This window comes from Mobula birostris, chromosome 26 (assembly GCF_030028105.1).
Source record: "Mobula birostris isolate sMobBir1 chromosome 26, sMobBir1.hap1, whole genome shotgun sequence".
Classification (NCBI taxonomy): domain Eukaryota; kingdom Metazoa; phylum Chordata; class Chondrichthyes; order Myliobatiformes; family Myliobatidae; genus Mobula; species Mobula birostris.
This window is the reverse complement of record NC_092395.1, coordinates 26,837,923-26,849,312: the sequence shown is the minus strand read 5'-3', so window position 1 is coordinate 26,849,312 and position 11,390 is coordinate 26,837,923. Positions and strand designations below refer to the sequence as shown.

Genomic DNA, 11,390 nt, shown 5'->3' with positions numbered 1-11,390 from the left:
TAGAACTGTACTAAGAATCTCCTCAATACCAATGGCCCAGTATTAAAGTTGCAACAGCACAATATTGATTATAAAACCCATTAGTGCTCCAGTATTAAATATGTGGTATTAAACCCAGTATTGATGCCCAAAGTGCGAGATGGTAATGTTCCGGTATCCAGGTCACAATAATAAAAGAGCCGTATTGTTGACTCTACTTTAACATTTCTGTATTGTTGCTCCATTACATAACCCCCTAACTACCAACCTGCCCCAGTATTAATGCTGGCGGCACAAGTATTAATGCTCGCTCTGTCACTCCCCGGCTCTCCCTGACGTCAGCCTCCTGCCGCACTCCGCAGCCGCCGCGCCGGGCTCTGCTGTGGTCTCGCCGTCACTCTGAGCCCGAACAATGGCAGCGACTGCCGGCGTCCGCGCCGCTCTCCTCATCCTCTCGGCCGCCGCCTCTTGCAGCCCCGCCGTACCCGATCCCTTAGACGGCCTGGTCGGTGACACGACTCGGTGCCAGAGCCTTTGCCGCAGCACCTTCCCGCTGGCCGGGCGGTCCAGGGTAAGGCAGCTTTGACTTGCACTGCAGCCGAGACTCTCTTGCTCGGTTTGATCTCGGTTGCATGAGCAGGGGGAGGGGGAGAGAAGCAGAGAAAAGGACGGGGAGATGGAGAAAAATAGAAAAAAAGATGAAGGGGGATGGAGAAAACAGGAGATGGAAGGAGGAGATGAGCATGGGGAAGTTAGTGAAGATGGATATGGATGAAGAGCAGTCTGAGAAAGGGGACGGGGAAGAAGGGAACGGGGAGAGAGAGGGAACAGAGATGGAAGGGTGGAGAGAAAGAGGGATCATGGAGGGAAGAGGACGGAGAGGGAGGGGGTAGGGGCGGAACAGAAGGGGCAGAGCTAGAGGCAGCAGAGAGGAAGGGGTTGCAGAGCAAGGTGACAGAGGGGGAAGGGGATGGAGAGAGAGGCGACGGAGGAAAAAGAAGATTGAGGCAGAGGGGACAGCGGGAAGGAGATAGAGAGAGGGGGACGGGGAAAGGAAATTCAGAGGGGATAGAGAGTGGGGACAGGGGAAGGGGATAGAGAGAGGGGGCAGAGGGAGAAGGAGATGGGAGAGAGAGAGGGGGGACAGAGGAGGAAGGAAATGGAGAGAGAGAGAGGGTGGAGGAGGAAGGAGATTGAGAGGACATGGGGAAGGGGATAGAGAATGGGGACAGAGGGGTAGAGAGAGAGGGGGGCAGATGGGGAAGGGGATGGAGAGAGAGAGGGACAGAGTGGGAAGGTGATGGAGAGAGAGGGGGAAGGGGATGGAGAGAGAGAGGGGAGGACAGGCAGAAGGTGATGGAGAGAGAAGATGGAGGCAGAGGGAACGGGAATGGAGAGAACAGATGGAGAGAAAAGTGTTTGAAATGCTAAAGAGTGGGATGGATAGAGGAAGAAAGAAAAAGAATTATGGAGGAGAGAAGTGAAAGAATGGGATAGGAAGGAAGATTGAGAAAGTATAAAGGGGCAAGGGAAGGAGAATGAAGGGAAGAGAAAGATAAACATGGGGAAGAATAGGATGAGTTGAAAGCTGGGCTAAGAAACATGGGTAAGAGAAAGTGGAACTGGCAGAAGGGTCTTGCACAAGAGAGACGATGGGTGAGAGGGAAGCACAGGAGAAATGCCTTTGCTAGTTTATTGTCCTTGTTTTGCAAACTATTACCAGACAGGAATGAAAATGGAACAGATTTATTGCAGATCCTGCAGTCTGCTGCACATTTCCCAGTGAATCCTGGTGACTGTGTTCCAGTCAGCAGGGAAGGTGATGGAGTTGTCAAAACATTTGATCCTGGAGCAACTTCAGTGTGATTTCCAGCAATTGCTAAGCAGAGGGAAAGCTGCTTTCTGATCGGTCTGTGCACACAGGGCTCTGGTATATTTGTACCGAGAAGCTGATTGCTGCAGCACACATCCCTATTGTGTGCATGACAGATTGAGGTGGGTGTAATGTACCAGTATCCCATCTGCTCCCTTGCACTGACAGATGAGGAAGGAGCTGACATTGATTCTCTCTGTGCCGTTTATCTGACTTGCAGAAAGACATTAATGTCCAGATTTAATACAACTATTGCTGCGTCGACAAGATTGGGAAGCTGAATTTGATGAAATCTGTTTAAGTAAAGCTAGCAATTCATGTGACATGTGTAATTTGTGTTTTATCTGTGAATTGTTCACACTTTCTTCGCTGGAGTAGTGAGTGCTTTGGCAGCGATGCGATATTGGCCCGTGCATGCCTCTGGTTCAAGCCCAGATTCTACAGAGAAAGCAGATGCCAGCTGGGTCATGAGTCAATAGTGTGAACAATGGCTTCGATTGAGAGGGTCCGTCATCAAAGTTCGTCCCACCCAGGCCATGGTCTTTCTTGCTGCTGCCATCAAGCATGAACTACAAGAGCCACAAACTTGCCCTAGCAGGTTCAAGAACAGTTACTACCCCTCAACCATCAGGCTCTTGAACAAAAGGGGATAACTACACTCATCAATTAAGATGTTCCCACAACCAATTAACTCACTTTAAGGACTCTTTATTTTGTTATTTCATGCTCTTGATATTTATTGCTATTTATTTATATTTGCATTTGCATGGTTTTTTGTGCTCTACCTGATCCTTCATGATCCTGTTTAGTTACTATCATATATGTATATTTGTATGTGTGTGTGTGTGTATATATATATATATCAGTATGCCTGCAGACAAATAAATCTCGGGGCTGTATGTGGTAACATACATGTACTCTGATAATTACTTTGAACTTCGATGTTTAAACAGTGCATCACTTGATTGTCACCAATTGATGCTTGATGTACATAATACCCACATTGATAAAGCAGTTAATGAGCATCGGCTGAGCTTTGGAACCATACTCCAATGAGAATTGGTGTCCCATATCCCAGTGGGAATCAGTTTCTGTGGGACCCATACACCGATGAATAGTAGTTTGTATGGGACCCTTATGTCAGTGACCTATACTTGAAAGAGTGGTTACCAGAGGAACCTGAATTCCATTGAGAGTATTTGCTCATGGACCCATGCACCGGTAAGTTTCTACTGTGACTCTCATCCAGTTAGCGTCATTATCCATGGGAACCTGTGTTCCAACCCCTTCAAGAGAGGATGAACAAAACTCTAATCTTATAAAAATATTTTTGTCCAGTTGTTGCTGAACACGTGCTGTGGCCACTGGTGTTTGTCAGATGAGAAAGAAATGCTAGTTGGTAGACTGGCCACTGTAAACTACCCCTTTTGTATGTGAATAGCAGGCGAATCCTGGTGAAGTTGATGGACATGTGAGAGCTAATAGATTACAGAGAAGTAAATGGGGGAGTGGAACTAATGGTATTGTTCTGATGGGCCCAATAGTCTTCTATGTCATACAAATATATGACAGTATAAAGATCTTTGGTCACGTACAAATGAGTTTTTCATGTTGAAATTTTTACCTTGTGCCAGCCAGTGCTGTATATCACTTTTGGGTTTAGAGAAATAGAGCCATAGAAGAGTACAGCACAGAAACAGGCCCTTCAGCCCATCTAGTCCATGTCAAAACTTTTTTAACTGCCTACTCCCATTGACCTGTGCTGGGACCATAGCCCTGCTATCGAAGATCGAGTCGTAGAGTTTGTTTGTGAGCTTACAATGTAAAGCTATCGCCTGCTGACAAAGCTGAGAAAAATCATATTTGAAATGCCCACACCGCATGCCATTTGCTGAGTATTGCCTTTTCTTTATTTCTCCTGCAGGAGGCAACACTGAGTGCCTGTCAACGCGGGTGCCGCCTTCTCTCTATCTGCCAGTTTGTGGATGGAATCAGTGGTTTGAACAGCACTAGAGCTGAGTGTGAGGCAGGTGAGGACTGGGGTCTCTTTCTCCAGCGTTCAAGAGAATTCCAGCTTCCCACTATAATCCATGAAAATCAGTGTCTACTGATGTTGCCCCTAGATAGCTCCTCCTGTTCTAGTATCCACCATCCTCCATTTCCTCCCTCCCCACTAAAAAAAATAGCTTTTTTCCATTTGCTCCTTTTTGATCCTTACCAGCTCAGTCAGGTCATCTTTAAAACTTCACTTTTCAGGGGAATTGGTGGTTTGGGAACCTGGAGATGAAGAGGAGGCCTCATTAAAGGTGATATTGTCAGACTGTCAAAGAAGCCATTGTTTGCAGCTGCTCTTGGGGCAGGAAAGTTGCTAACCTGATCTGACCTGCACTGAACTCACCTGACTCTTAACTCTTCCTTAGGAGTCAAAGGTATACATCTGGTTTTCAGATGAGTGGCATTCCAGCTCTACTATCTGCATTCTCAGTGCCGCTCGCTATAGAATCATAGCGATACAGCACCGAAAGCCATTCAGCCCATCATGCTGTTATGGGTTCTTTAAAAGTCTGTTAAATTATCCATTTTCCCCTAAAATCCTGCACACTTATCCCATTTAGTAATTTTATCTAATTCCCATTATAAGTATCTATTGAACCAGCTTGAAGGCAATGCTCTCCATCTTTCTGCCATTTGGTGCATGAAAACAAAAGTTCAACATTTTTCTGGCTCTGATTTTAACCACTTTAAGTTTGTGCTCTCTAGTGACTGACCCTCCTACTACTGGATATAGACTGGTTAAATTCAGGACTAGTAGTCAGTGTCTTGAGCCATTAATATGAGTTCAAATCCTACCTCAACAGCTAGGGAATTTAAATCCGTCATTAAATAAATATGGAACAAAAGCCAGTTTGAATACCAATAATCATGAAACTACTGTTTTGTTGTCAAAACCATCTTGTCTTCCTTCAGGAAATGAAATATGCCATCCTCACTAGGTCTGGCCTATGTGTGACTCTAGACCAGGGGTTCCCAATCTTTTCTTGCCATGGGACCACAGGTTGGGAACCTCTGCTCTACACCCATCAGTGTGGTTAACAGAGGAACAGTCTTACTGGTTCAAGGTTAATTGGGGATACAGGCATTGCCAATGATGTCTCTGTCCTGTGAACAAATAAAAACACTATCAAAAATCCTCACCATTTTATTTACTGTTAAGTATCCTCCTATTGTTTGCTACACCTAGGGGAACAAACTTTTTTTCCTCTTGTCATGCAAGAGATTTGAACGCCCCCATCTAGAACACAACACATGGAACACTACAGCTCAGTACGGCCCCTTGTTCCAAACTGTGCCAACTTTTCAACCTATTCTTAGATCAATTTAACCCTTTCCACCTACATAGCCCACTTCTAGTGGAAATTTTCATATGTCTACTGGAGAATTTCAGCCATTCTCCCCTGCGCTATAACCGAGCCCTCACCATCCTTCTAAAATTGGAAGTAGAATTGGAAGCAGTATTTCAAATTAGAATCTATTTATTTATCTATTGATGTATTTATTCATTTATTTACTTATTTATTGAGATATAGTGTGGGGTAGGCCCTTCTGGCCCTTCAAACGGCACTGCCCAGCATTGCCCTGATTTAATCCTAGCCTAATCACAGGACAATTTACAATGACCAATTAACCTACCAACTGGTACATCTTTGGACTGTGGGAGGAAACCAGAGGATTTGGAGGAAACCAAGTTCTTTTAAGAGACTCTTAGATAGGTACATGGAGCTTAGAAAAATAGAGGGGTATGCGGTAGGGAAGTTCTAGGCAGTATCTAGAGTAGGTTACATGGTCAGCACAACATTGTGGGCCGAAGGGCCTGTATTGTGCTGTAGATTTCTATGTTTCTATGAAACCTATGCAGTCGGGAGGAGAACATATAAACTCCTTACAGGCAGTAGTAGGAATTGAACCCAGGTCGCTGATACTACAAAGCGTTGTACTAACGATTACTCTACTGTGCCACCCTTCAAAGGAGAGCATTTCTTTACAGTTAGGAGGTTAGGAGGTGATTTGATTGAAGTTTTCAAAATGATCAAAAACGAGTAGTTTCTTTCTGCTCACTTTATCAACTGGTTGAAGACTGGAAGTGAGTTGAGATCTAAGAACTGTAATGAAACTTCCCAAATGTGAAATTCAGGAACATCTCTACGTGAAAATTTTGATTTTTTTCCAAGTATGATCATTGATACTGGGTCAGTGGTTAATTTTGAATCTGAGATTGATTTTTTTTCAGGGATTAGGAAAATGGAGGAAAGACAGGATGAGGTGAAGTCATGGATCAGACATGTTGAATGTGTCTAGTCTTCTTCATCTTGTTTAATCTAATTTGCCTAACTTTCACACCCTGCTCCTCTGGTTTTGAGAGTCTGGATGGGGGAAAGGGAGAAAATGGAGAGAAGAAGGATCTTCATCTTCTTGAAGTGAGAGTGGTTTGTGTACTTGTGATTGCAGCATGCCTGGAGGCATACAGTCAGACAGAGGAACAGTATGGCTGCATCACTGGGTGCAGGGAACAGTCCCTAGAAGCAGAGAGGAGACAGAAACAGGTAACATGCCAGCTGCAATATCGTATTAGCTGTTTCTCTGTAACTCTTAACACTGTATGTTGCATTCTACCTTGTACTTTCTCAATGCACTGATATGATTAAATGATCTGTATGGATGGCATGCAAAACAATATTTTTCAGTGTACCTCGGTACATGTGAGAATAGTAAAATGACTTGCCAATTTTACATAAGAACCTAAGAAATAGGAACAGTAGTAGGCCATTTGGCCCATTGAGCCTGGTCTGCCATTCAATAAGATCATGGCTGATCTGGCCATGGACTCAGCCCCATCTACCTGCCCTTTCCCTATGACCCTTACCTCAGTATGGTAGAAATTTCCACACAGGAAAGCGTAAGACGTGAAGCAGGTGAGGCCTCAATCACTGTGCAAATACAGAGGCAATCATGGGTAGACAGGCAGCTTATTGTCTTGACTCAAACCACAGGCAGAACATTTGGAGGAAACTGAAGCACCCAGAAGAAGCCTACGCATTCACGGTGAGGACATACAAAATCCTTACGGACAATGTTGAAATTGAACTCCGAGTCCCGATGCCCCGAGTTGTAATAGCATCACGCTAATTGCTACGAGAAGCAGTATGAATAATTTGACAGCCAGTTTGCGCTAAACAAAATCCCATGAACAGCAATGTGTAAAGTGTGTGGAATACCGCAGATCCACATCTGCACCTCCGCTCTGTCATGCTCTTGGTCATTCTTTATGCCCGAGGTTTGACAGCAAGCAGTGGCAATGTGTTACAACTATGGGAACCTTCACTGTCCATTTTGACTCCATCTTCTACAGATGTGTGTTGTTCCTCAGTGCTGCAGTGGGAATCTGGTCTTATTTACTGGCTGGTATGAGACTTGAAATTTATGTTCTGGGTTCTTGCCTTTTCAAAGGACATTGGAAGCCATTTCATTCTTACTTCCATTTGCCTTTATCAATGGGGAGAATGGCTGTGGAGCTTGTTAGCTTACCAAAGCTCTGAGATATGGCTGTCCTTCTACAGTTGTGGAACTGGGAGACAGCATCAGTAATGAGGATGCCTGCTAAATAGAAAGATCAGTTGCATGCATTGAACATGCAGATCCAATTATTGAATTTACCCCATAGAGCTCACGAGTGGTTCTCTGCTCCATGTGACCCAGGACTTCCAGAAGTTGTAAACTGGGGAACCTCTCTACTTCCTCAGGGCCTTTTTCTCCTCAACCAACCCCCTGCACCAATTGCCTCCTCTCATCCTTGGCACAGAGCAGGGGCCAGTATTAATAAAGTGTAAGGTAGCTCAGTGGAAAGGATTCCCTGAACAAGTGGGAAACTAAGCAATGTTCCTCCTGCAAGCTTTATTAAGTGATTTTTCTCAATGAGTACGTGCACAGAGATTGAATGAGTACTTAGTTGGTGATGGCATGGGTCAAATAACCTTCTGTTGTATCATAAGATCTAATGGTAGCTCTGATGATCAGAATAGCCTTGATAGGTTTAGTGACCTATGTCTCTATTCTGTCACCTATGTGTCATTCTTCAAGGTTGAAGTTCAACAGTAAGTAGTAGCTCAGTGTGCATCTAGGGGATATATCAATGCCTCTTTTGGTTATGTTTGTTTGGAGTAAAACTCTGTATCTCTTGCAGCTCTTGACAATCACCCCTGAAGCCCCCTCATTCTCATTCTTTGACTACGTGTCCAACCTTTGCAGTGATTTTGTCAACTCAGCCCAGAGTTTCATTTCCTCCACCTGGACCTTCTATCTGCAGGCTGATGATGGAAAAGTTGTGGTGTTCCAGGTAATGTAAACCCTGCCGTAGAAACCATAAATCGCCACAGCAAGCTAACACCAAACCCCAAAACTGACCAAGCCACTGTCCCTGAACCCCAGCAAACCAACCCACCATCCCCCAAATCCCACATCTAACCAACTCAGTATCCACAAACCCCACCCAACCAATCCACCATCCACCAAACCCCACAGCGAACTAACTCACTGACCACAAACCACACAACTCACCAACCCATAAATCCCAAACCCCACAGCTAACCAACCCTGTATCCACAAACCCCTGCTAACCAACCTACCATCCAGCAAACCCCACAGCTAACCAACCCACTGACCACAAACCGCACAGCTAATCAACCCATAAATCCCAAACCCTGCAGTTGGGATATTGGTGCCTTCGATGCTTTGCTCTCCACTCTTCATCCACCTGGCTTCCCCTTTGTGCCCTTTCTTGTATCTAGTCTAACCACCAACTATGCCCCCAATACCTATACTGAATCCTTCCGACCAACACACTGCTCCTCTCCAACGCCATACCCTCTGCCTGTCTCTGTCATTCTACCCTCTCTCAGATAACCCACACTCCTGCTTCAAAAAGCTACCATTGTTCCGGTACCTAAAAAGAGAACCAGGTAACATTTCTGAACGACTGGCGTCCTATCGCACTCTCTTCAATAATAAGCAAATACTTTGAGAGGCTGGTCAAGGACTACATCTGCAGCATGCTATCACCCACACTGGACTCCGCACAATTCATCTACCGACACAACCGATCAACAGACACTGCTCTACAGAACATCCTTATACATCTGTAGAAAAAGGATGCTTATGTGAGAATACTGTTCTTGGACTACAGTTCAGTGTTCAACACCATAATTCCCTCCAGGCTCGACAAGAAGCTCAGAGACCTCAGCCTTCACCCTGCCTTGTGTAATTGGATCCTGGACTTCCTGTCAGATCGCTGGCAGGTGGTAAGAGTGGGCTCCCTCACCTCTGCCCCTCTGACTCTCAACACAGGTGCCCCTCAGGGCTGTGTACTAAGCCCCCTCCTTTACACTCTGTATGCCCATGACTGTGTCACCACCCACAGCTCTAATCTGCTAATTATATTTACGACGACACTACACTGATTGGCCTAATCTCAAATAATAATGAGGCAGCCTACAGAGAAGAAGTCATCACCCTGACACAGTGGTGTCAAGAAAACAACCTCTCCCTCAATGTCACAAAAACAAAGAAGCTGGTTGTGGACTACAAGAGGAATAGAGACAGGCTAACCCCTGTTGACATCAATGGATTTGCGGTTGAGAGGGTGAGGAGCTGAAAGTTCCTCGGCATAAACATCACTGAGGATCTCACAACAGCGCCTCTATCACCTCAGATGGTTGAAGAAGTTTGGTATGGGCCCCCAAATCGTAAGAACTTTCTATAGGGACACGACTGAGAACATCCTGACTGGCTGTGTCACTGCCTAGTATGGGAACTGTATTTCCCTCAATCGCAGGTCTCTGCAGAGAGTAGTGCGGACAGCCCAGCACATCTGTAGGTGTGAACTTCTTCCACCAGGCCATCAGACTGTTTAATTCATGCTGACTCAACTGTATTTCTATATTATATTGACCATCCTGTTATACATACTATCATAAATTACTATAAATTGTACATTGTACATTTAGATGGAGATGTAACATAAAGATTTTTACTCCTCATGTATGTGAATGATGTAAGAAATAAAGTCAATTCAATTCACTCCCACTAAACACTCCCCTTTCTGACCTTCCATCCCCCCCCACCTTGACATGACACTGTCACACAATACGTTGGCCCTATCCGATATCTCATCCTCCTACCAACATCCTCCCTCTCTCAGACCCCATTTCCTTCACCTTCGTCGGGCTCTGCCCCTCACCATATCCCTCCCTTCCTGGACCTGAGTTTAGTGTCTGTTCTCCTGTTCCACTAGGCTAACCCCGAAGTCGAGTTCTCGTCCCTAGAGCTGGTGCCCTCACGACCCAATGAGGCTGAGAATCCTCAGGACTGGATCCCTGGACGCCATGATGAGCTGGGGCCAAAGACTGTTCCTGGAACACCAGAACCACAAGCAGGTCAGCAGGTGAAGCAAAGGGAGTTCTCTCCCTTTGTCAATCAGAGGGTCAGGGCTGCCATTTGGGGTTAAAGGTTGATCAAACACGTGGCTTAGAGGATGTATGGTCATTAAGTTTAGTAGAAGGAATGAAGGTGTAGAATATTTTCTAAATGGGAGAAAATTCAGAAATTGGAGGTACAAAGGGATTTCCTCATACAGGATTCCTTAAAGGTTAACTTGTAGTTTGAGTAGGTAATAAAGGAAAGCGATGCAATGTTACCATTCATTTCAAGAAGATTAGAATATAAAAGCAAAGATGTAATGCTGAGGCTGTATAAAACATTGGTCAGATCATATTTGGAGTATTCTGAGCAGTTTCGATCCCCTTATCTGAGAAAGGATGTGCTGCATTGGAGAGAGTCTAGAGGAGGTTTCCGAGAATGATTCCAGGAATGAAACAGTTACTGTTTGGGAGCCATTTGATGTCTCTGGGCCTGTACTCCCTGGAGTTTAGGAGAATGAGGAGGTATTTCATTGAGACCTACCAAATATTGAGATGCCTAAATAGAGTGGACGTGGAGAGGATGTTTCCAATATTGAGAGAGTCCAGGACCTGAGGGCACAAGCCTCAGATTGCATGGACATCCTTTTAGAACAGAGGTGAAGGAGATGAGGAGGTATTTCTTTAGTAAGAGGGTGGGGAATCTGTGGAATTCATTGCCACAGGCAGCTGTGGAGGCCAAGTTGTTGAGTGTATTTAAAGTGGAGGTAATAGGTTCTTAATTAGTAATAGCATTAATTGGATATGGGGAATAGAGTTGAGAGGGAAATAATATGGCCATGTTCAAATGGTGGAAAAGATTTGGTGAGCTTAATTCTGCTCCAATGTCTTAAATTCTCATGGATTATGGAAGAATCAGCACTTTGGGCACATCAAAATCCTATGCTCTGGCTTGTGATATTTAGCCAGATATGTGTTCTGGTTGAGAGCAATGTTGGACAGAAGACCCTCTGGCTTTGTAGAATTTTACCAAAGTTTATCTGACATTCATTAAAATCAACAGGCCTCAA

At 44.9% G+C, this 11,390-nt stretch overlaps 1 protein-coding gene across 3 annotated transcripts in view; it reads left to right on the top strand.

Annotated features, from left to right (window-relative positions):
* Positions 1-338: 338 nt before the first annotated feature.
* tmem59l (transmembrane protein 59-like) overlaps positions 339-11,390 on the top strand; it is a 28,860-nt gene continuing 17,808 nt past the window's right edge. For all 3 annotated transcript variants that reach the window (XM_072244240.1, XM_072244238.1, XM_072244239.1), the window contains exons 1-5: positions 339-550; positions 3,777-3,882; positions 6,359-6,453; positions 8,091-8,243; positions 10,197-10,338. In XM_072244240.1, coding sequence (XP_072100341.1) covers positions 392-550; positions 3,777-3,882; positions 6,359-6,453; positions 8,091-8,243; positions 10,197-10,338 — 655 coding nt within the window. In that variant the 5' untranslated portion in view covers positions 339-391. The remainder of the gene's footprint in view (positions 551-3,776; positions 3,883-6,358; positions 6,454-8,090; positions 8,244-10,196; positions 10,339-11,390) is intronic.